Source organism: Symphalangus syndactylus, chromosome 9, assembly GCF_028878055.3.
Source record: "Symphalangus syndactylus isolate Jambi chromosome 9, NHGRI_mSymSyn1-v2.1_pri, whole genome shotgun sequence".
Lineage (NCBI taxonomy): Eukaryota > Metazoa > Chordata > Mammalia > Primates > Hylobatidae > Symphalangus > Symphalangus syndactylus.
The window spans coordinates 35011526-35037500 of record NC_072431.2 but is presented as its reverse complement, the minus strand read 5'-3'; the positions used below and the strand labels follow the sequence as shown (position 1 = coordinate 35037500).

Sequence of the window (25975 nt, the reverse complement as noted above, 5' to 3'; positions counted from 1 at the left end):
GGAAAAATCAGACCCCAGAGGTTTGCTCTTATTGGAACACTGTGCTGTCTGAGATTTTCATAAGTTTGCCATTTCAAAAAGCTGAAAGTACTTACGCAAAAACAATGACGACAAAATCCAGCCAGTTCCATGGGTCACGAAGAAAAGTGAATTCTCCTACACAGAAGCCTCTTGCAAGGATTTTTACAAGTGATTCAAAAGTATATATTCCAGTAAAAGTATACCTAAACACAAGATTCCATTGGGATACTAGATGTGAAAAGAATACAACCACCATGTAAATCCTTATAATTTATTTTCTCTAATTAACCACTGGAAGACATATACTGGAGGATGCCTGTTGGTTTATGGACACACCCTATTAAACTACAATAGGTCTATCCAGAAAATATTAAAATGTCAATATCAGAAACACTCCCAGAAAGCAGAGGTACTTGAAATAACTAAGAATATAGGTCTCAGATCTGCCTGAAAATTTCCTACATTGCTTCTATCAAAAATTCACCCAAACAATTATTTAAAAATACACCCATATAATTATAAGACATACACCCAAGAATAAAATATGTGTAACATGTTTAAGAACAGGATGGAGCATCTGACAAGTTCATTCTTCGAGAAAACACTGTAGCATCTAATTTTTCTAATCTAGCAGGTTAATATCATAGAGGAGGTAAAGAATGAAAGAAAAGCAAGCATATAACATGGGAAGATAAAGAGTCCCCATCTTTATAAATGTAGTAACTTCCTGGCAGGAAAAGGAAAGGATGAAATGATAATACCAAGACTATATTAAAATGTACTTATACCCACTTACTCGACATTTTTGGTCCAGTCCGGCGGGTTATTCATGGTCATAAATATGCAGTTTGTCAGAATAGTGCACATGATGAGCATGCTGAATAAGGTAGCTTAGAATCAAGGAACAAAAGAGACGACAGTGGGAATTTGAAATATTTGAGGATGACAATTGTTGAAATGGTTACAACTTTTCCTTAGAAAAAAATTCTAAGTGAACTTGTAGACTATTTTGTCTCTTTGAACAAGAGAGTAATAAATAAAAGTAACATATCCTAAAATCTTAATATTGCCACTCTCCCAGTCTTCTCCGAGACCCATGACAAATTATATTAATAATATTGAAATTAATAAACTAAAACCACAGTCTTTCAAGGTGCAAAAGGTATAACATCTGTATTTGAATAAAATAGCAAAAATTACACCATAAAGTGCCACTGGATGTAATCATTTTTAAAAGGATATGAGTGTACTAAAATCTTAATAGATATTCTTCTTAGAGGACTGAAAGGAGAAAGCATATATAAAGCAGGTGTGGCATTGAAACGGAAGATTGTTTTCCCCTTGTTCAATACTATGAAAGTCTGCAGGAGGAAAAAGAAAGGATGAAATTGAGAATGCAAAATATCAATTTTTCATATCAATATCAGCAGTTTACCTTTCTACATGGCAGTGTCATATTGAAGAAGCACTGCCATCAGACTCCAGCAATGTGGTTCCAATGTCATCAATGCATCTATCAATGTCACCTTGGCCAATGAACTCCAAGTCCATTTCTTCATAGTAAATTTAAAAATTGAGCTATTTGTTAGCATGTATTGCTTAGAGCTTTCAAAATACTGTATTTTATATTTTTTCACTTTCTTTCAACAGTAACAATAACTGTGGTTATTTATTTTAAAGTACAACTTCTTTCCCTTCCATTACATTGCATTTTAAGAAAGCCAAATAGAAACTAGCTATCTCTAATATTTTTATCATAAAACTTTGAGAATTTTAATACTTGCTGGCAATTGTTATGGTTAGCAGCACGTGTTCCAAAATATGAGTTATTTCAAAAAATATTTTCCGAAGTTTAAGGAATGTAAGAGTTGGAAGAATCCTTCCAATAACTAAGTTCAATTTCTTTATTTTAGTTATAATACTAATATTAGCTTTTAAAAGGGACTTAAGAGGATTCCTCACTTACTAACCATGGTAATTTAAAAAACGATATGAATAGAAGCAAATATTCTTGAAATGTTATCGTAGCCATTCCGTAGGTGTCCTTTTCCATAGCTTTAATATTCAGTTAAGAAATAAAAACAAATAGCAGTAACAACAAAATATTCAAACAACCTAAAGCATTGGCTTAGAAATCAGAAAGACAAAGTTCAAATCCCTGCCTTATTTTTCTCCAGTTGGTGGGAAGATGACTTGTGTTAGCTGAAAGACACTGATTTTCTAAGTTTTATATAGGGTTATCAGTGGGTTTCTGGCAATAAGCATTTCTCACCGTATTCAGGAGGTAAGTTTGTGAGTCAGGCTTTTTATTTGTATGCGGCAGCATTCTCTCAAGAAAACAAATCAGAGTCTATTATTTTCAGGTGTCCTTTTATTTTCCTGTTCCCTTTCACTATATCAGTTATATCTAAATACAATTTAATGTAAAATTCACGTTTACATAGAAAATTATTTTAAAATTAATACCTAGTTCTCAAGTACAATCCTTTTTGTCTTAAATCTCAGTAGATTGTATTTTTAAAAAATTATTCATCCATTCTTTCTGCAATTGTATTGACATGGTTTGGCTCTGTGTCCCCGCCCAAATCTCATTCTGAATTGTAATCCGCATGTATCAGGGGAGGGACCTGGTGGGAAGTGATTGGATCATGGGGGCGGTTTCCCCAATGCTGTTCTCATGATAGTGAGTGAGTTCTCATGAGATCTGATGGGTTTAAAAGTGTGGCACTTCCCTCCTCTTTCTCTCTCTCCTGCACCAGGTAAGATGTGCCTTGCTTCCCCTTTGCCTTCAACCATGATTGTAAGTTTCCTGAGGCCTCCCCTGCCATTCAGAACTGTGAGTAAATTAAATCTCTTTTCTTTATAAATTACCTAGTCTCAGGTAGTTCTTTATAGCAGTGTGAAAATGGACTAAGATGGTCGGGCGCGGTGGCTCACGCCTGTAATCCCAGCACTTTGGGAGGCCAAGGCGGGCAGAACACGAGGTCAGGAGATCAACACCATCCTGGCTAACACGGTGAAACCCCGTCTCTACTAAAAATACAAAAACAAAATTAGCCAGGCGTGGTGGCGGGTGCCTGTAGTCCCAGCTACCTTGGAGGCTGAGGCGGGAGAAGGGCATGAACCCGGGAGGCGGAGCTTGCAGTGAGCCAAAATCGAGCCACTGCACTCCAGCCTGGGCAACAGAGGGAGACTCTGTCTCAAAAAAAAAAAAAAAAAAAAGGACTAATACATGTGTAGTGAGAAATTATATCATAACAGATAATGAAAAGGAGTTTGAACAAAAATAAGGCATGAGTTTTGTATTCAAGGAACTTCCTAGAAAAATGAAAAAAGGAAAGTAACTCTAATATAGGGCAAGATATGACAAATATCATACAGAAAAATACAAATGGGGAAGAATGCGAGTGAAGAGGGAACAGGGTCACATGACCGTCAAAATTATCAGGGAGACTTTATAAACCAGAGGTCATCTGAGCTAACACAAAAAATCACCATAACATACTACAAAGTCTTGGCAAGATCAAGTTACCCTGTACTTGAAATTTTAATAGAAAGAATTGTTGGTATTTTAAAAGAGAAATTAGCAATTTTCATTTGCATTAAAAACTTTTAAGTGATTTTTGGGTCTGCATACACGAGAGTTAACTGTTAGCAGAAAAAATAGGTATGATTATAAAATTTGGCAGATCACTGTGTCATGTCCAAAAAATTTATGCTGAGCAATTATACTAAACAATGTATACTATGTTATACTAAACATTATACTAAACAATTTTAAAAGATGTAAAAAATTAAAAGTTATATGCCAATGCCAGAGCCAATTTCAGTGAAAAATTGGAAAAAGTACAGATTCTGAATATCCTATATATATATTTAATTTAACATTCTGGTCATGATACGGTTATTCACTAAATTTCACTAATCTCAATTTAAAATAATTTTTATACAGAACGAAGCCAACAGAAACCGACCACTGAAGCCAAAATAAACTCACCTTTTTGTCTGCATAGTAGGGGTCCAAGTCCTCCAGGGGCTCTGACACCATGCCGGGAGGAATATCCCCATAGATGAAGGGCAGCTGTTTGCCAGCTTCCAAGTCACTGCTTGGCTTTGGGGCTTCTTCATCATCGTCTTTCTTTTCTTCTTTGGGTTCCTTTGATTTTCTTTCAGCAATGCGTTGTTCAATGAGGGCAAGAGACTGTTTTGTGAAGTGGACAAAGCTCTGAGGTCCTGGGGGAGGCAACATTGCCATCTTTTCATCCTGTATATTTTAATTCCTCTTCAACTCCTCACATAAGAGGCCTGGATGGAAACAAAGAAATAAAGACTTAACTATTTGCCTGCCAAGAAAGGCCCATTAAAAAATAATAATAACAACATAAACAGATTTTTAGTTTCAACTACAAAAGGTAACATGTTCATAGAATTATCAGCTTGTTAATGTACTACTATGTGTCAGGCAATGGGCGGGACTTATTTTTGTGCCTTCTAACCATCTTTATACTCAGAAATTTGGAGTTTACACTTCACAGCTTTAAAGTAAAAAATGACAATTTTCTGAATAAATTTTCCTAAATTCCCTTTCTTTTCATCTATATTTACCTTTGGTGCAATTCAACTCAACTTTCCTCTTTTAAAGGTCTTTGTGATAATTGCCCTTCATAGCACCACTCTCCAGCCTGATGCTGTTTTACCGACTAAACTTATGTAATATTCTAAATCCTTTGCTGTCATTTCAACAATGTTCATAACATCTTGACCAGGAGAAGATTCCATCTCAAGAAACCACTTTCTTTGCTTACCAATCAGAAGCAACTCCTCATCCATTCAAGTTACCGCGAGATTGCAGCAATTCAGTCACAATTTTAGGCTCCATCTCTAATTCTAATTCTCTTGCTATTTCTACCATATCTGCAGTTCTTTCCATCACTGAAGTCTTAAACCCCTCATAGTCATCCATGAGAGTTAGAATCAACTCATTCCAATTTCCTATTAATGTTTGTATATTGCCCTCTTCCCACAAATCATTAATGTTCTAATAACATCTAGAATGGTGAATCCTTTCCAGAAGATTTTCAATTTACTTTGCCCAGACCCATCAGAGGAATCACTATCTATGGCAGCTATAGTCTTATTAAAGGTATTTATTAAATAATAAGACTTGAAAGTTGAAATTACTCTTTGGCCCATAGGCTATAGAATGGATAGCGTTAGCAGGCATGAAAATAACATTAATGCCCTTGTACATCTCCATTAGAGCTCTTTAGTGACCAGGTACATTGTCAATAGGCAGTGATATTTTGAAAGAAATCTTTTATTTTTTTCTGAGCTGCAGGTATCAACACTGGGCCTAAAATATTTAGTGAATCATGCTGTAAACAGATGTGCTGTCATCCAGGCTTTGCTGTTCTATTTATAGAGCACAGGTAGAGTAGATTTAGTATAATTCTTAAGAGATTTTCTGAATGATTCATATAATTATTACTTAATGTTCTGAATAATTAAATAATATAGTTATTATTTAATGTTCTGAATAATTAAATAATATAATTCTAAGATTTTCTGAATGATAAATAAGCATTTGCTTCAATTTAAAGTCACCAGCTGCATTATCCCCTAACAAGAGAGTCAGCCTGTTCTTTGAAGCTTTGAAGCCAGGCATTGACTTCTACTTTCTAGCTATAATATATTCTTCTAGTAGAAGGCTGTTAGACCTACATTGAAAATCTGTTGTTTAATGTAACCGCTCTTATCAATGACCTTAGCTAGATCTTCTGAATAACTTGCTGCATCTTCTCCATCGGCACTTGCTGTTTCACCTTGCACTTTTATGTTATGGCAATGGCTTCTTTCCTTCAACCTCAAGGGGTACTGTCTGCCAGCTTCAAACTTTTTTTTTTAGCTTCTTCACCTCTCAGCCTTCATACAATTGGAGTTATGGCCTTGCTGTGGATTAGGCTTTGGCTTAAGGAAATGTTGTGGCTGGTTTGATCTTCTATCTAGATCACTAAAACTTTCTCTATATTTGCAATAAGGCTGTTTTGTGTTCTGATCATGCATGTGTTCACTGGAGTAGCACATTTGATTTCCTTCAAGAATGTTTCCTTTGCATTCACAACTTGGCTAAGTACTCAGTGCGAGAGGCCTAGCTTTTGGCCTATCGTGGCTTTCAACATGCCTTCCTCACTAAGCTTAATCATTTCTAGCTTCTGACTTAAAGGGAGAAATGTGCAATTCTTCCTTTACTTGAACATTAGGGGTGGGAATGGGTTACTAATTGGCCTAATTTTAATATCGTTGTGTGTCAGGGAACAGGGAAGCCTGAGGAAAGGGAAAGATATAGGGATGCTGAAACAGAACACGTCACATTTAATGATTGTTTGCTGTCTTATGTGGATGTGGTTCATAACACCCCAAAACAATTACCACAGTAACAACAAAGATCACTGACCACAGATCACCATGACACATACAGTAATAATAAATAATAGCAATTACAAAGTTTGAAATGTTGTGAGAATTGCCAAAGTGTGACACAGATGCATGAAGTGAGCACATGCTGTTGAAAAAATTTTGCTGACAGACTCGCTTAATGCAGGGTTGCCACAAACCTTCAACTTGTAAAGAATGCAGCATCTTGAAGTGCAATAAAGCAAAGCCCCATAAAATGACGTATGCCTGTATTTTGATGGAAACCAAAGTTAGGATAAAGTTTTTTAAAGAATGTAGTGAAAAATAAGGGATATTGCATGTACACATTCAAAAGTAGGATGACTCTGAAAGGTAAAGAGTAAGTTATGACTCAGCAATTCCACTACTAGGTACAGACTCAAGGGAATTTAAAACATATGTCCACACAAGAATGTTTACATGAATGTTCAGCAGCATTATTCATAATAACCAAAAAGTAAATACAACCTAATTACTCACCAATGAATAAATGGATAAAGGAATGTGGGACAGTCACACACTGAATTAGTATTTAGCAATAAAAACAAATGAAGTATAGGTACATGTTACAACGTGGATGTGATGAAAACTCTGTGAAGGGACACAGAGCCAAAAGGCCACATATCATATGATTCCATCTTATGAAATGTCCAGAATAGGCAAATCCCCAGAAACAAAATGTAGGGTATTTTTTGTCAGAGGCTGGGTGTAATAGGAAGTGATTATTGATGGTTATGTGGTTAATGGTTAAAGAGTATGGGGCTTCTTTTGGGGTGATAAAAATATTCTAAAATTACATAATGATGATGGTTGCATACCTTTGTGAACATACTAAAGACCACTGAGTGATACACTTTAAAATGGTGATTTTTATGGTGTGTAAATTATACCTCAATAAAACTACTATGAATATGCATTAAGAATTTTGAGTCCTAAAATATGTGAAAATTGTCCTCAGAATAGGAAGAGATTTAGTAAAACGGAAACCAATGAATCAAATCAAAGCAGTTGCCACTTGTGCTTTGGGGATTCCTCAACACTTTTGGAAATCATAAAGGTGAGAGGACGGGATAACTTGCCTCACTAGACTTTTTTTGTAGACATACAGTGGCTCTTGAAGAAAAGTTGGCTTGAATAACTGGTGTTTTTGTAGATTCTACATTGAACCGGGGGGTACCATCTCTTTCAAGAATTATTTGATGGAAATCTAGGTACACAGATGTTGTGAACTCAGATGTCCATTACCAGTTCGACTCTTCCAATATTCCTATTCTCCTCTGTCTCTGTCTCCCCCAACCCCCATGCACATGCTCAACACAGCTCCAGAATGACTAAAGTATATGCAAAAAGCAGAAGCAAAGGGTGGTCAATGCTAGTGGTACCATGCATGGGCAATATTTCCCTCATCAAGCTAAATTAAAGGAAGACACTAAGCACCTGCTTAACATCGTGATCTGTGAAACGTAAGTTGAAGAGACCTTGATCAGATTTCATCATCATCCTCTAGTCTGGAGAGGTGAAACTTCCTTTCATTTTACTAGTTTTATAGCTTTGAAGAAGAGCAGCTTTAGTTGGCATCTGAGTTTGCTTGGAAGTTACTGTACAAGGCCAGTGGGGTGGCAAGATGATAGGCTGACAGGGTTACAGAGGGCAACATAAGTGAAAATGGAGCCTCACACTTCACCAACACACACAAAGAAGATGCAGTGATGGGGCAGGACCTATGTGTGACTACAACTTCTTTCCTCTTCCCTTAGTCGTCTGGATAAACAGGCCACAGGAGTTTTCATTAATCAGGTATTTAAGATTTGAGACTTCTGGTGGAGTAAATATTTAAATGGAAAAATAAAGCTCAAAAATTCTAATAAAAGTGAAAATGAATACTTATATAATGTGAGAGTAGAGAGGCCTTGTAAAGCATTACACCAAAGGCACAATCTAAAAAGAAAAAGAATGCTAGATTTAATCTCTTAACAATGAAGGTTGTTAAAAGTGGAAGGCATCCACAAAATAAAAAAAGTACAATACAAATGACAGATGAAGTGCTTTTTCTTTAATGAGTAAAGATATTAAAATAATATATCTCATAATATAAAATTTAGTAAATAACATAATTATCTAAAAATACAAATGATTAATACACACTTGTAACCATGTCAAACCTCACTAGTAATCAAGGAAACAAATACTAAAATAAACATGGGGAACAAAATTTGGCCTATTACATTAGCAAAGATTTTAACAAAAGTAATAGTGATATTAGAGAGGGTATAGGGGAAATCACTGTTGCCTGTCTGGATAACAGGAATAACTAATGTGTACTGGCCAGGTGCGGTGGCTCACGCCTGTAATCCCAGCACTTTGGGAGGCCCAGGCAGGCGGATCATGAGGTGGGGAGATCGAGACCAATCTGGCGAACACTGTGAAACCCTGTCTCTTCTAAAAATACAAAAAAATTAGCCGGGCGTGGTGGCGGGCACCTGAGGCAGGAGAATGGCGTGAACCCAGGAGGCGGAGCTTGCAGTGAGCCGAGATCGCGCCACTGCACTCCAGCCTGGGTGACAGAGCGAGACTCTGTCTCAAATAAATAAATAAATAAAGTGTACAAACTTTTTGAGGGTAATTTTGTAATATCTATCAAAAGCCTTAAACATGTGAATTCGTTTTTATCGCCAAATAATTTTCTTTCTAGAAATTTATTCAAAGACAATAATCTTAGGTGTCCTCTAACATGTATAAAGATATTTACTACGATGTTTTTATAATATTAAAAAATTATAATCAATCCAAAAGCCTAACAGTAAGGGTTACACTAAACGAAGAGATGACTGTATAACGAAATAATGAGCAGCTTTGAAAGAGAACTTTCAAAGACTATTTAATGAATTAAATGAATTATGAAAAGATTATAATGCATAATAAGTGGAATCCAGGTTATACACACAGATAGATGTAAATTAATAATAATTTTTAAAATGATATTGAATTTAATTTAAATACACAATGCATTTAACAAAGGTTAGCCCTAGTTAAGAGATTATGGATTATTTTTATGAATTTCTTTATACTTTACTTTTCAAATTTGTACAATGAAAATGTCATGTTTTTCTATCCAAAAGAAAGAAAATGTAGTTTGCAAAAAACCATTTAAAATTATTTGACCTAATTTTATATAGTTAATGAAATCAATCAATATTTATTCTTGTCATGTTTAATTTACAATTTTGAAAAATATATTGCCACATTTCCACTTTTATTAATATTACTATGATTGTATCTTCTTTAGAATGAAATCCCAATGTTGCATATAAAGGCAATACTTTTGTTTTCTCATTACTATCTTACTCACTCACCATTAATCTCATATTAGAGAATACTTAGGCAACTACTAAAATTAAAAAATGGATGTGTTATTCTTTTATCTAAGATTTCCTATAGTTAAAATCAATATGGAAGTATTTATTCTGAACTCTTTCTTATTTTCTATGTATGCAGACACACATATATATAGATATATCTTATCTATGTTTATCAATCTATGGATCTATATCTGTCCAAATATCATATTATGTATTTGTCTATCTAGCATCTATTTTTCTTCACACATCTTTCCAGTCAAAGTAATGTCAGCTCCCAGTTCATGACAATGGTCTTATCCCATGTGTTTATCACACTCTCTGGCCTTCAAATTTCCATTGCAGTAAAAACAAAGATGTATAGTGGGGAAACGTTTAATAATATCACTAAAAACCAGAAGAAGACAAAAAAAGTTATCATAAATCATAAGATTACCCTAGTGAGGAGATCAAAGCAGAAGCTACAGTCTAGAACACTCATCTCAGAATGTTAGAATTTATTTCTGGCAGAGAAGTCACAGATTTATATTGCAAATATGTGATGTAGATCAGAAAACAAGTTGATTAATCCATGGATTATTTATTCAATAATGTTGCAGAAAACATTTTCCCACTTCCCTCTCTATATTAAATATGTAGCAGAGTGGTTTATCTCCAAGCTATCACCAAAAGGATAATATCTACATTAATTAAGGTAGGACTCCTAGGGTATCCATGTCCATTTTAGCTAGAACCAGGGTGGAGTCGAGGGAAAGGTGACTCCCTTGCCTACTCCTCATCCATACATCCTAAAATGTAGCCTGCCTATCAGTACACCATACATGTATGTACACAGACCTTTCAGTCATCCCTCTTTTTCAAGAGAGGATTTGTCTGGGAAACAGACCTGTATAAAGACAGATGCAAAGCTGGCCAACACCAACCTCGCCTTTCTTCCATAAATATTAATAGATAACCAAGAATAAATTGGTAATGAAGATCTGCCAAACATAAAATTGAAAGAATAAGATGAACAGACCAAACTTTTAACTTTAGAGAAAAAAAAAAAAGCAAACATTGGGGGATATTGAGAAGTTAAAGTTAGTATTCCCAGATAAATTTGAGGAGACAGAGTATCCTTTATTAAAAAAAAAAAAAAAAGTAGGCTACCAAAAACAACAACATCAATTCTGGGTAAAGGTCATGCTTTGTGAAAACAAAAAATTTCAGTAGAATGCTTGCTGAAAAGGAGAAGTCATAATTGTAGTTACCTTTCACTTTACCGAAAAGGTGCACTTTACCAGAATGGGGCACAAGTGAGCATTCTCAGGTGCTAGAAATGTTCTATACCTTGATCTATGTGATGGTTACATGGGAAAATATGTATGTGTAAAAATTCATGGAGTTCTATATCTTAGATTTTTCTATATCTTTTAGGAGAATTTTAAAAATTAAAAAAGTACAAAATAAAACTTAGAAGATATAGAATAATCCATGTTGTTCGATATTAGTCTCAAGAGAGCAGCAAATAGTAAATAGGAAATAATAAACAAAGTAATAGCAGAAAATTCACGAAGAGTCATCAAGCTAAAAGTACAAAAGATCAATTTAAAAGTTCCATTCTTGTGAAAGTTTAGAGCATTAACAATAGAAACAAGATTTTATAAGCTTCCAAAAATAAGATAACTAACTAAAAAGAATGAAAATTAGATTGCCATTAAAATTTCCTTAGCCATAATTGACACTAGAACACAATCAATGCTTTCAGTGTGATGAGAGAAAATATTTTGAATCAAATTCTATTATCAGACAACCTATTATCAAGTGTGATGGCAAACAAAATATATTTCTAGGTATAAGAAAATTCAAAATTTAACTCCTTTTTATCTTTTTTTTAAGTTACTTTGGATTAAGGTAGAGCAAAAAAAAAAAGTACTTCTAAAACACATAGAATACAAGACTGTTTCACAAATAGTGTGAATAAAAGCGAAGGGAATTTGTTTCTTCAGAACGTGTAAATAGCCATATTGTCCAAATAGGAATCAATTCAAAATATGGCATGAACTTGAACAACTGGTGGAATTGAAGCAGAGAGGATCCACTTGAGTTTGATGTGTTCTTCAAGTAGCAGAGGTTGAATGAGAGGTTTAAATTCCTCCTCTAGATCAAACCATGTTACTTGTTTTAAAATGAAAAATACTTACATAATTATAATATTGTTAAATTGTATCAGTTAATCATCTCACAAATGTGCCAACTACCAAAGCATATATAAAATGTAAGTACAATTATAGAACTTTATTTACAAAAAGACAAGATATACACATATATGTGTTAAACATTATCAATGTAAAAGTAATGGACTAGCTTACAAAAATTGAGAGGTAAAGGCGGATTGGAGATGAGGGAAAAGTTGGAGAGCTGACCCCTTATCTTACATTGAAGGTAGTCAGTGCATCTTGGCTAAAGTTCAAGTAACAAGAAATAGAGGTTCAGATATATTCTATTTAAAGGTATAAATCTGACCTATAGAATTTCTTAGAAATAAAAACATAACTGCTTGGAATTTGAGAATGGAGCAGAAAGAGAAAAATTTACATAAATAAAATAAATTCCTCATTTTTGAATTAGAAAGGTAGAAAACATTACATAAGCTGATGAAATAAAAACGAGACATAAGCATATTATTTAGCGATAAAAAGGAAAATATCAGAAAAACTTTTTTTAAAAGAAAGCAGGAAGTGATTATTCCCTAGAGAATGGCTTTAAAGGGATAAAGCAAAAATTGTTTGATTAGTTGCCTTGTGCATTTGTTAAGTTTATAATAGTTATTATTATGATTAAAAAACTGTAAAGTAAAAGAAGATATTATACCTCTCTCTTGAGCCAAAGAAACCAACAAACAGCTGCTTAAGTAGAAACTGTTCTGTTACCTTCACCGGGCTTGCAAAATATGGACTGACTCTACATCTCTCAAACACCGTATATTTAGACACATTATTTTGATCTCTTTCAGGTAAATTGGAGAGAATTTACAATTCATTTTATTAATATTTCTTCTTCAAGGGACCATCTGACACACTGCAAACACTCAAAGTTACGGTAAAGATTGTGTCTTCTACTTTCTCTGCTTAGATGAATACTGAACACTTCGTTGGGTGCTACCTACGGCTGGCTTGCTGAATGCATGGTTTTCAACAATATCAATCTTCCTATTATCTGACACCAATTCTTCCATAATGGGCTTTGAGATGTGGGCATTACAAGATACTTAATACTAATAACCCATAACACAAAATTAATGTCTTATGATCTGCTGATTTCCTAAATACTACTGTTTTAAAATCTCTTTCACTTATGTTAGGTAATATTAAAAATGCAGCTAAGTATCATTTGTCCCTATGGTTGTCAAGAGTGCATATATCAGAATCGACTGTGGCTACTGACCAGGGTATATAAAAAAATCATCTGTGTAACTTAAAAAAATACAGATGCCAGGGCTTATCTAAGTAATGCTGAAATAAAATTTTTAGGGAAGAGCATAAGCATGTCTACTTTTAAAAAGCATAAAATATTAATGTGGACCCTCCATTTGATTATGTTAAATCAAAAACATCAGATGAGTACACATAAATTAATGACCAGGTTTTATTATTCAAAAAGAGAGAGAAAATTCAATTTACAAAGTAGAAAAGTTTTTGGATTTTGTTTGATTTGAAGATAATGAATGTAAAATACACAACTTTAAAGTTATCTATTTTAAAATTGGAAAGGATAAACATAAATTCCATTCAATAGGCCAGGTACAGTGGCTCTTGCCTGTAATTCCAACATTTTTGGAGGCCAAGAAGGGTGAATCATTTGAGGGCAGGAGTTCAAAAACAGTATGGGCAACACAGTGAAACCCTGTTTCCACAAAAAGTACAAAAATTAGCCGGGTATGGAGCTGTATGCCTGTAGTCCCAGCTGCTCGAGAGTAGCTAAGGTGGGAGGATCACCTGAGCCTGGGGAGGTTCAGTCTGCAGTGAGCCATAATCACACCACTGCACTCCAGCTTGGATGACAGAGTGAGACCCTGTCTCAAAAAAAAAAAAAAAAAAAAAAAAAAATCAGTTCAATAGAAACCACAAACATTTTGAACTCTGAATCTCTATTATGTTCAATTAAAGAAAGAAGAATTGGAATGAGGGGAAAAACTGAATGAAAATAAATAGAGGTTGAAGGAGAGAAGGAAGATGATAAACCAAAAAGGGTAAGAAAAAAAGGGATTAGAGTGTAATAAAAATACCCTTGATCCTTTAGCATACTTCAGCTATAAGCAAAAAAAAAAAAAAAAAAAGTTCTTCTATGTTTTAATACTTTTAATTCTCAACATTTTAAGCATTATTCATGTCACTTACGTTACTTCATTCCAATTATAGCCTGGCAAAATCTTTTTTTTTTTTTTTTTTGATATCTCTTATTCTCTCCAAGTTCTTTTGAGGCATGGCAGTGCTCCTCCTCAGAATTTTGATCATACTCACTCATCCCTCATCCTCCAAACCTGTCAGCTCTAAAGCATCCTCAGACAATCTGTTATTAAGCAATAAGCAAGAGGAAGGAAGAACTCTTGATGCTGTAAAATAATTAAGAGTTACATTAGGTCTTTCCCAGCATTTATTTTAAAACGCTGATCTTCCAATTTTCAGGAACGTATGACAACATTCAAAAAGAAAGGACAAAGATACTAAAAGAAACAGATTTAGTTTATCAGCCTAATAACTAAAAATTTGTATTTCTTTATGAAACACTGCTTAGAAAACACTTTAAAAATACATTTTCATTTTATATGAGTTTCTATAGTTTCTTCGTAATTTGGAGCTTTTATAAAATCTTTAATATACAGCTCAATTTCCATTTGATCAAATGTAAAATGAATAAAATCCTTCAGCAACAGTTACAATATATATCATGAAGTGTACTTCTATTCAGTACAGAACAATTCACACTGGTTTCAGTGGCTCACAGGCCAATAATCATCTTGGCCTTGCCCATTACAATTTGTGCTCCACATTTTAGAGCTGTTGACCCTGTGGAGGTGACATAACCTCTCTGAGCCTAAGAGTCCTAGTTTGAAAAATTGAGTTAATAAATCATGCTCCAAATAGCGGTTTAGATTGTGATGGTTAACTGTATATAAAGTGCTTAACAGGAAGAGTTTTGCACATAATGAACATGTATACATGGAGCTCGTAAGATTATTAACTTGTCTCATCCTTCTATTTTAATTCCTTGCTTTGGATAATTTTATCAGGCTTCCCTAATTAAAAATATGTTAATTATATTAAATGAGGATATTTCCATTTATAGGAATGTATTAGCCTTTTAAACATGAAACATTTCATATGTGCATGTAAAATTAAACAGAGATTTAGTTTAGAGTAGTGAGTCAAGGACAAGTCCAGGAGCTAGAAAGCCTGGGTTTTGAATATTGGATTTACCACTTACTAGCTAAGGGATCTTGGACATCCCAGTTAAGCAACTTTTCTGATTCTAAAAATGTTGAGGCATTTAGGACATTAGTCATTTTGTAAAATGTAATTTTAAACAATACAAAAGTATCCCTAGGATGAATGTTGATTGCTCAAAGGATTGGGTTCCTGCAGACTTTCCTTTCTTAAGAAAATTCCCACCATATCACCTTTGTTGTTTTGAACTTTATATGAAGACTTACAAAATATATTTTAATTAGACAAAGTTATGTGGCTCAAGAACTATCATTAAGACTTTTTTCTCTTTTATTCATTGAATATTGCTGAACAGGGTCAAAAGCAAATAAATTCCAACACTTGGTTTATCTTCTGAGAAACATTTAAATATCATTAATGTAGTCCCTGAACAGAATATAAGAATGATCCCTTCCTTCAAGCAAAGAAATATTATAGTCTTTCCAGAGTTTTAGAGACTCTGTGTGCCTGGTATGGCTCTGAACATACTATTTGGAAAACAGTATTCTTGAAGTCAAATATTGGAAGCAGACATCAGGAAAATTATTTGTGGGACTTCCATTCATCCCCAAGGTTCTATGAAAACCCTTCACATAGGTAAAATCTATAGGATGAGGTGGGAAGTGGGTTTCCCTAAGTGTCCACAGTAAAAATTGTAAATCCCCCAAAAATCACTGAAGTAAACACCAACATGAATTTTTACCTAATAACTAAAAGGGAAAAATGTGAGTTGTGGCCATTATACTAGACTGGAAAAGGTCTCAGTGGCCTCTATTACCTTTTTGGCCACATAACAGGTACTAAATACTCCAAACTGCAGTTCCCAAGTGATTTATTAGTGTCAGAGTGCCAATTCTATTGTGGCTCAGGTAGAGTATGTGCATATTATGTCCATATAATTTTGTAATATGTTGTGCTTTTGCAATAATTGTTTATCTTATATATGAAAGCTATATTTATTTAAGAGAATAAGTTATTCTCTTAAAAATGTCTCCCAGATAATTCCTTTAAACAGTCTGTTTCCTTTGACAACTTTTGACATTTCTTCTAGAAAGCAAGTAGTGTTTAATTTTTTGTTTCTTTAATCTTGATTAGAGGGACTATGATATTTTCTTATTTCAAGGAGCAGGAAAATAGCTACATGCTCACAACTCTATAATAATTTCAGGCTCTGTTTTGCATTCCATCACTGAGCCTCTTACCTGTAAATAACTTATATCCTATTTTGATAAAATTACAAAAATTAGCCAGGCGTGGTGGTGGGCACCTGCAATCTCAGCTACTCATGAGGCTGAGGCAGGAGAATTACTTGAATCCAGCAGGCAGAGGTTGCAATGAGCCGAGATCGTGCCACTGTATTCCAGCCTGAGCCACAGAGAGGGACCCCATCTCAAAAATAAATACATCTATAAATTTATTTATTTAAAATTGGTCCAATTAATCATTTGGAAGATCTGCCAAAATCTGAATGAGATGGAGTCGGTATAAATTATTTAAGAGAGTGGATAAATGTAAAGACAAATAAAAAATATATTTTTATTGATACTAACTGTTGTCAAATGAAATACTGCTTTGAAAATGTCACTTCTCTAGAAACACATAGCGATTTTTTCCTGCAGGTAAAATTTTGACTGAAGTTCCATTCATTTTTAAAGCATTCTCAAGGCACCATAGAATCAGAACATGAGAACCTAAAAAGTATCTTTAAATCATAGTTAACATCAACAACGATAACTCACATTGATAATGTGTACCACTGATATTATGTGATGAGAATGGCATTTTACATATGTGATCTTTCTTCCCAAAACTTATAGCCCTAATCTAATCATGAGAAAAATATCAGACAAATCCCAATTCAGGAACATTCTACAAAATACCTAACCTATACTCATTCAAAGTATCAACATCATCAAAAACAAGGAAAGCCTGAGAAATTGCCACAGCCTAGAGATGCTTAAGGTGATATGATGGTATGATGGTTAAATGTAATGTGGTAGCCTGGGTGAGACCTTGAAAGAGAAAAAGGAAATTAGTGAAAAACTAAGGAACTCTGAATAGGATAAAGGCATTTGTTAATAATAATGATGTATCATATGGTTTTGTTAATTGTGACAAATGCACCATACTAATATAAATTATTAATAATAGGGGAAACTGGATGTGGGGTATATTGAAACTCTCCTTACTATCTGCACCATTTTTCCATAAATCTATTCCAAGACAAAAGTTTATTTAAGCAATAGGAAATCACAGATGTAGAATTATCTAATATTAAATAAAGGTAATAGTATCTCAGTGAATTTGAATTTATCAAGTAAATGCATTGCCATTATCTATATCATCTATAATATACCTAAGTGATGATAGACATAAATTTGAACCACTTTTAATTAAAATGAATTATAATTAATACATTATATATATATATGTATATATTACACAGTACAAAATAGCATTGCTTTGATCAATAGAAGATCCATTAGAAATGCTGATCAGTTTCCTTAAAGTAATCATGCTTGGGAGGACAATTTTCTATAAATGTGATCTCCTGGGTCAGGAATGAGCTTATAACTTACAAACATAGAACTAAACTGGAGTCACAATGTCTGAGTCCTAATTATACTTGAGATATATTGAGATATACTTGAGATAAAATGACTTGAGAGTCATTATGTCTTATTATAATAGGCTAAAAAATACACTTATGAGGGATTCTGTGCGTATTTTCTTTTAGAATAAGTACAATTTAACTCCGTCAACCGTGGTAAGCATACAAAAATATCTTTTAAGTTGTTAAATTGAAGCTTTATTACATATCCATCTTAATGATGCCATTAAGGTACAAAAGGCTGCCTTTTGATTTCTGTGTTACTTTAGGAACTGTGAGGTAACATAGAGATAAAAGAAATGTATTTGACTCCAAAATTCTCATTTTACTGAGCTCTGAACACCTGATAACATCATCAGAGCAAGACAAAAGTACAGCTCCACTCTAGCTGACAAGGATACGCTTAACCTTGGCTTATAACTACAAAAGCCCCTTTTGTCAATAATATTTTAAATTACTCTATGTTCAGTAACATCACCTTCATAACTTATCTACTCATAACATAAGACTTCCCATGATAAAAGAGAAATATGTCATCAGGAGAGATGAGAGAGGCAATGTTCCTTTCCAGTATGAACTCTTATAGGCCCTCTCCCATGAAAACAGAAAAATGTCCAGATGGATCTGGAAACTCTTCTATGTCTTGGCACCAAGAAAATATTGGAGTCCTTCCTACACCTAGCCTCAGATTTAATAAGTGAAATATCAAGATAATAAAAATTCTATATGTCAATAACAAGATAAAGCTGAAATATTCAAAGACAATAAGAAGTGCAATTTAGTCACTGAATAGCTCTACAGTTTAGATAAGAAAGTCAAAGGTGTGAAACGATTGAATCTGGAGAAATAGGGGAAAAATAATACTTAAACCAAGTCTATATCCATTCCCATCTGCCCCTTGAATTATAATATAAGGGTATCTCATTATTTCTCATTTTACTAATCTAAATACCTGATAACATCTTTGGAGGAAGGAAATAGACAGCTCTACCCTAGCTGTCAGGGTTACACTTACAAATTTGATTCAATCCTTGGCAGGATGTCTACAGCATTTATGTTCCAAGCCAGGATTTTTTGTCAAGAATAAATGCTACACAACACAGAAAATACCAAAACAGCAGGAATGACTTCGGACTGTTCTAGGCAAGCTTAGCTATATGATGATCTTACCACTGAGAGATCCTTGGAGAAATAGCCAAATAGGACCCAAGGTCCTGGCACCACCTCATAATACTTTTCCTTTTTTATGAGAGCGTATTAGACTAACCACCGTACTGATTATTCTTTATCAAAGTAAGCCATAGTTATTATGAGCTTTTCTGAAAGATTTTGTGGCTGCACAGCAGTGCTGTAGTAAGCAGAACTCATACATTAATCACTAGTGTTTGGAAATCCTGCACCTTGCTTAAATAACATCCTAATGAGTCTTGGAGCTTGACAACATTCAGATAACTAAAGATTCTTGACTTCAGGCTGAAGACTGGGACCACTATGGGTTATCTTCAAATATTGTTTAGCACTGCATTTAATATTCAATGAAAGGTCTGTGAAACCCCTTGACAGAACCTTTCATTTTCTGTCTTGAGAATTTCTGCCTAATTTTGATAAAAATAAACACAATATTTAATATTACGTTTATACCACAGAGGGAGGCAGCTGTAATATGGGCAGAAAGTATGAGTTTATAATTTTTGAAAGGTATACATTTTCTTATAAACACAAGGTGTCACTCACTGTGTTGCCCAGGCTGCAGTGCAGTACTGTGATCACGGCTCACTGCAGCATTGTCCTCGTGCACTCAAGCGACCTCCCACCTTCCGGAGTAGCTGGGACTACAGGTGCGTGCCACCGTGCTGGGCTAATTTTTTAAAACATTCTTTGCAGAGACAAGGTCTCACTATGTTGCCCAGGCTCGTCTTGAACTCCTGGGCTCAAGTGATCTGCCCTCCTTGGCCTCCCAAAATGCTGAGGTTACAGGCGTCAACCACTGAGCCTGGCACAATTTTTTAAATTGCCAACATTCTACTTATGTTGTTTTATCTTACTCTTCCTAGTCTAGATTCAGTAAAAACAATGGTTGTAATTTATTATATTTAGGGATTTCAGTGATGACTATATTATTTGTTTTGTTACCTGAAATTTTAAAAATTAACCACATCTATACACTTCGGTAGAGTAAAAACACTGGAATTGAGCCAGCCATTATAAATCTATACAATCCTCTTTCCTCACTACCACACCTTGACTTGCTTTTAACTTTAGTTTTATTTTACAATCTTATTAGAAATAAACAGTCAAATATAATATAATCTTATCAATTGACTGCCTATCTTCACTATGAATTTGTCCAGGCCATTTCACTAAAAGACTAGCATGAGCCTCTAGCCCTGATAACTCTTAGATATCCTTCATACCTCATTGATACTCAGGAACTTTCTCTAACAAGGGGCTAGGTACACTCATCTGTGTCACAATTTAACTATTGTCCATAAACACACAGCTTCATTTAACTAATCAGTAGAATTTTATGTACCTGGGAACTTTCAAGAGTATGAAATCCTACAGGCAGTGTATCTTTAGCCTGTAACATTGCTTGGAACAAAGAAGACCTGTCATTTGGTTTTGTAGCCTTTGTAGTCCCTGACACTCTGGAACATTAGAGAGAGTGAAAATATTATTCTAGAGTGAGGGAATTCTGTGTTTTCATCCCAGTATTGGTTACACGATTTGTTTCATTCGTGAAGAATTCGTCAAACTATATTTTTAGGATATATGCATTTTTTAACTTTTATTTTAAGTTCAGGAGTGCAAGTGCAGGTTTGTTACATAGGTAAACTTGTGTCATGGGGGTTTGTTTTACAGCTTATTTCATCACCCAGGTATTAGGCCTAGTACTCATTGGTTATTTTTCCTGATCTTCTGCCTCCTCCCACCCTCTACCCTATTTGAAAGGCTCCAGTGTGTGTTGTTCCCCTCTATGTGTCTCGCTTATAAGTGAGAACATGATATATGCATTTTCATTTAAGTATGTTGTACTTAATGAAAAGTTAAAAAGATGAATGTAAAATGTTTTTAAAAACGTATTTTCCTGAAAATTCAAGTTGAGAGAATCATTGTACTAAAATATACACTAAAGGAAGTACTTTAGGCAGAAAGAAAAGATCTTAAACAAAAAGAATGGAAACACAGCAAGAAATGAAGAATATCAGAATAGGTGTCTGCTTACATATAAGGAAAAATGGACTCTACAAAGGTGAAAAGTGACTACACAAAGCAATAAAGATTATGTTTTATGGTTTTCAAAACTATATAGGATAAAATGCATGAAGTCCAATTTTTATTTTCTTGAATCCCTTACCATTATTTGTATATGAAAACTAGATTTCCTTTAATCTTATTTTGACTTTCAATTATTTTAGTCTACAACATTTGAGTGATTTAATTGGTAAAGTAATTGCTCTCAGGTTTAGATAAATTTTTTTCTCTGTTGTGTAGAAAACACTGTCCACGAATTCCCTTAATGTACAATATAGTATAAAAATTATTTTTTTACAAAAGTGGCCTTATTTTGAAAGAACTTTTAATAACTGAAAATTAGAATGTGATCTTAAGTGATCAGCCATCAGTTAAATTGATTACCTGCATAATTATTATTTGCATTAATTTTTTTAAATGCCATCATAATAGCCTGCTAGCAGAATTAACAGAATGTAGTTTGGAAATTTTTCTTTATTAAACTACAAAAGATTAAAGCAAAAAATGCCTAAATATTATCAGTCCCTTACTTTTCAAATTACCAAAGTAAAATTAAGGTAATCTTGATTTTAAGGTTTACCCCTGCAGCAAGTTATGAAAATAATGGTCACGTGTGTGAAATATTATACTGATATCCCTTTAATAGGTTCATTTCATTTTACTTACTCTTCAACAGATATTTTAAAATACATTTTATTGTGTATATTTAAGGTATACAACATGATGTTATTGGATACATATAGATAGTAAAAAAAGGTTACCATAGTAAAGGAAATTAACATATCTACCATCTCACATTGTTACCCATTTTTGTTGTTTGTTATTGTTGGGGGTGGGTTATTGTTGTTTGGAGGTAAGAGCAACACATATTTTTAAGGTTCCAGGTGCTGGAGACACAATACAAACTAGGTGGCTTTGATCCTTGTCCTCTAGGGCTTACAGTCTGTTGGGCAAAACCAGCAGGTAAACAATTACAATGCACCTACTATATGAGAGCAATGAGAAAACACAGAAAAGGCACCTAACTTGGAATTAGGAAGAAAGATTTTGATCAGGGAGGGAAGATAAGTAGAAATTTGCTGGTCTGTACTATGACAGATATCTCCTACAATTCCTCCCTCTTGTGTTAATAGTTTGTTATGATCCAGGAGCTGTCTCCTTCATTTTTGGCTTTGTCATCAAGTCTGATTGTCCTCACTTCCTCTCAACTTTTCCAAACAACAACAAAAAAATCATCTTTGGCTTTGTCCGTCCATGGAATTTGAAATATACAGCTTCATAAACTCTCTAGATTTTCTATCCCTGTACTTGTCTAATCTTCAAACTATTCTAATTTAAAATTTTAAAGGATGCACAAAGCTTATTTTCCTTCTAAAGGTTAAATCATAACTTACTTGTATTGTGGATAATATCAACCAAAGTTCTTGCATTCTACAGATTTTTTTAACCTCAAGTTCAGGGTTAAATTCCCAGTTTGTGGCCAATTGTTATCATTGGCCATGTAAAGTCTCCTTTTATTAATATTTTTTCTCCATTGCCCCCATACCCCATTCTCTGCCAGTCTACCTGTTTTTCATTCCCATGCTTAGCAACCATTATAATGTGTTTATGAACATCTTTCTGTTTTCTTGAAAATTGAATATTGTACACATGAATCTCTAATTTACATACATTTTCTCATTGTTTGTTTTTATTTACCAAGCACTATGATTTAAAGTACTTACAGCATTCATGTTGTTGTAAGTACATGTAATCTGCACTTCTAACTACTGCATAATATTCCAGTGTATATTACCAGACATTTTACCTATTTGCTCTCTTAATGATAACACCTGGCAATCCAGCAGTCCCCAACCTTCTTGGCACCAAGGACTGGTTTCATGGAAGACAATTTTTCCAGGGCAGTAGGGAAGGGGGTAGGTTTTGGGACGAAACTATTCCACTTCAGATGATCAGGCATTAGTTAGATTCTCATAAGGAGTGTGCAACTTAGATCCCTCTCATGTGCAGTTCACAATAGAACTTACACTTCTCTGAGAATCTAATGCCAAGGCTGATCTGACAGGAGGAAGAGCTCAGGTGGTAATGTTCACTGGGCTGCTGCTCACCTCCTGCTGTGCGGCCTAGTTCCTAACAGGCCATGGACCAGTATCTGTCAGTGGCCCAGGGGTTGGGAACCCCGATCTAACCCACTGTGGCCTATAAACAGATCCAGGTTTTATGGATTTGTGGCTTATACAACTGGGGGAGGAGGTTGAGAAAAAATGCAAAATACAAGTACAATTTAGGTACAAAAAACAAATAAATACAAAAGTGAATGGCTATTAAAAGTGAGAACAAAAATTAAATAAGTTGTCTCTGTATTAAAAATAGTTAACCAATACCATAAATTCCAAAATTTTATTAATTTACTCCTTAACACATTTCTTTAGGACTTTCCCTTCATTTTTGGCTTCATTCTCTTTGATCTTCCCTTTACATTGTATCGATTTTGTAATGGAGAAAATAGAAAAATTTAGTCTTTCTTTTACCACAACTGAGTATAATGTGTGTATGTTAATTACTGATAGTTGAACAAATTTCTCTGAGTTTTACAACTTGTTTTTGGTAATGGCATGTAAATTTTCAGTATTACTGTCAAATTTGAGAACACCTCCATCAAGTTTCTTTCATATATGAGTTGTAAGATATCAGAGCCTGTACAGTGTCCTTATTCAGAAGCTAATCTTATATACTCTAAATCGACAACACCCAACCACTCTGTTATCAATATCCTCAATGTAGTGATATATGAAGAGTTTGTTATCTCAACATGTTTGGCCATTTTATGGCAAATGAGCAAGACATCTTAACATTTTTCCTCAACATATTCATATGATTCACTCTTCTTTATAAGCTGGATTATTACACAATCCAATAATTTATTTAATAGTGCTATAAGAGATGTATGTCTTCTTCTTTGAGAAATAATACTTTTTACTTCTGCTTCTGGTATGACAAAACTTTGTTATAGTTCATTGCTCAATGTTAATATAATTTCTGTTTATTTTATTGCTCATCCTTGTAACTTTTGTTTCATATTCCACTAATTTTCCACTAATCACTACTTTAATACAAAAAGTCAAAAATGACAAAGAATGTCATATGATATAACCTAATTATATGTCTACTTTTTTTTCTATCCAACATCCAATCTTCCTTCTTATCTAGAATGAACAGGTATTTCCCATTGTGTGTAGTGGTGATGGAATTCAGAGCCCTGACACCTGCCGTGGAAAGCTAAAGTGACTAAAGTGACTATATTTCCATTCCACTCCTGTTATTGTGGTGAGGCCATCATCTCCTAAGCTTATTCAGATGGATTCTCTTGCCCTTTACTTTGAACTTGGTGAAAGAAGCCAAATAAAGGAAGGTTTTATTGAAATTCCCTTGTGCTGGGTCTATGTACAGCTATGGTAGAATCCTGTGTGGCAGCAGTGACTAGTAGTCTAGCCAGCTGGGTCTGCCAAATAGCCTCTAGATTTCCCTTTTGTCAGCTCATTTTCCTATACAGCTGCTCTAGTTTCCCGAAGCCTTCCAATGAATGCATGAGCACCCAACAACTTCCAATAAATCTCCATTTGGCTTGGGACAGCCAGTGTTTGTTTCTCTTGCTTGTAATCAATATCCTTGCTTAATATGAGAAATTACTTTTGACTCACTTTGTGGGAACTAAGTTGTGACCAAAACAAGCTCCTTTTGGCTATGGCAGTTTTGCTAAGTGATTAAAGAATTTCTTCTGAATTACTTGAAAATTAATCACTTGACCTCAGAAGTAGTGATTTAAAAGAAACATAATGCAGTCTGTAAATGCAGAATCCATTTCAATATTGTTCCTATCATATTACTTCTCATATTATAAAATAGATCTGATGATTTTGCTTATTATCTTTATTAATAATATTTCTGCAATATCCACAGTCCAAAACTTTTATTTTGGACTAAGTCCATCCTTAAAATTCACTTTAAATATACACACTGCTTTTATATCTTCTACACTATTATTCTCAGTTTTTAAAAATGAAATCACAGATGTAAATATAACAAAACCAAGCCCATTATTTAATCTTGCAGGACCATAAGCCTTCAATAAGCAACTTGATGATGCTAACTTACTACAATAAAATAAACTTTCAGTACTCTAAAATATTTTAAAATTAAATTTTCTTTTAAAATTATATTTTTATTACATTTCAAAATATTTTTGTCCTCAAGAAAATATGGCAAATCCAAGAATATTTTTATTTTAAGAAATATAAATAGTATAATGAAGTGATTAAATAATAATTGTAAGAATGCTATAATATTTTATCTTGGTCTAAACCAGTGGTCCTCAACAGGATAATTCTTCCCTACCTCCAGGTGGAGTTCCCAGAGTTAGCAAAAAGAATACACAGTCAGTTAAATTTGAATTATTTATCATTGTCTATACATATTCTGAGATAAACGGAAATGTATTTACAGAACAGTCTTAATCTTAAAATTTACTCATTGTTTATCTAAAATAAATGATCAGTATGTAAATTACAGATTTCTTTTCTGAAAATTTCCTCGATGATTGGCTTTCATTAACAGCTCCTTGTTTTGCAGAGTTGACTTATAAAATTCCTTATAGTTAGAGTCTATGTTCCACCTAAAATGTAACATATCTTCCATAGTGGTCACATCCAACTTTTCTCTTTTCTCCATTGAACATTCATTAATGAGAACATTGTGAAGTCCAGCTGATAAGTCCAGCTTATTGAAAATGTTCAGTATTAGCCTTATAAGCTAGA

At 33.9% G+C, this 25975-nt stretch overlaps 1 protein-coding gene and 1 long non-coding RNA gene across 4 annotated transcripts in view; one reads left to right on the top strand and one right to left on the bottom strand.

The window, feature by feature from the left end:
* The window catches only part of SCN9A (sodium voltage-gated channel alpha subunit 9), a 179577-nt gene that overhangs the window by 111033 nt on the left and 42569 nt on the right, over window positions 1-25975 (bottom strand). For all 3 annotated transcript variants that reach the window (XM_055291909.1, XM_055291910.2, XM_055291911.2), the window contains exons 2-5: window positions 4019-4326; window positions 1264-1382; window positions 818-907; window positions 96-224 (exon numbers count right to left, since the gene is read on the bottom strand). In XM_055291909.1, coding sequence (XP_055147884.1) covers window positions 96-224; window positions 818-907; window positions 1264-1382; window positions 4019-4276 — 596 coding nt within the window. In that variant the 5' untranslated portion in view covers window positions 4277-4326. The remainder of the gene's footprint in view (window positions 1-95; window positions 225-817; window positions 908-1263; window positions 1383-4018; window positions 4327-25975) is intronic.
* Window positions 1-25975, top strand: part of LOC134731424 (uncharacterized) — a 423644-nt gene that overhangs the window by 375638 nt on the left and 22031 nt on the right. Inside the window, exons 16-17 of the long non-coding RNA XR_010113657.1 lie at window positions 2781-2857; window positions 12826-12911. This is a non-coding gene — a long non-coding RNA (uncharacterized lncRNA). The remainder of the gene's footprint in view (window positions 1-2780; window positions 2858-12825; window positions 12912-25975) is intronic.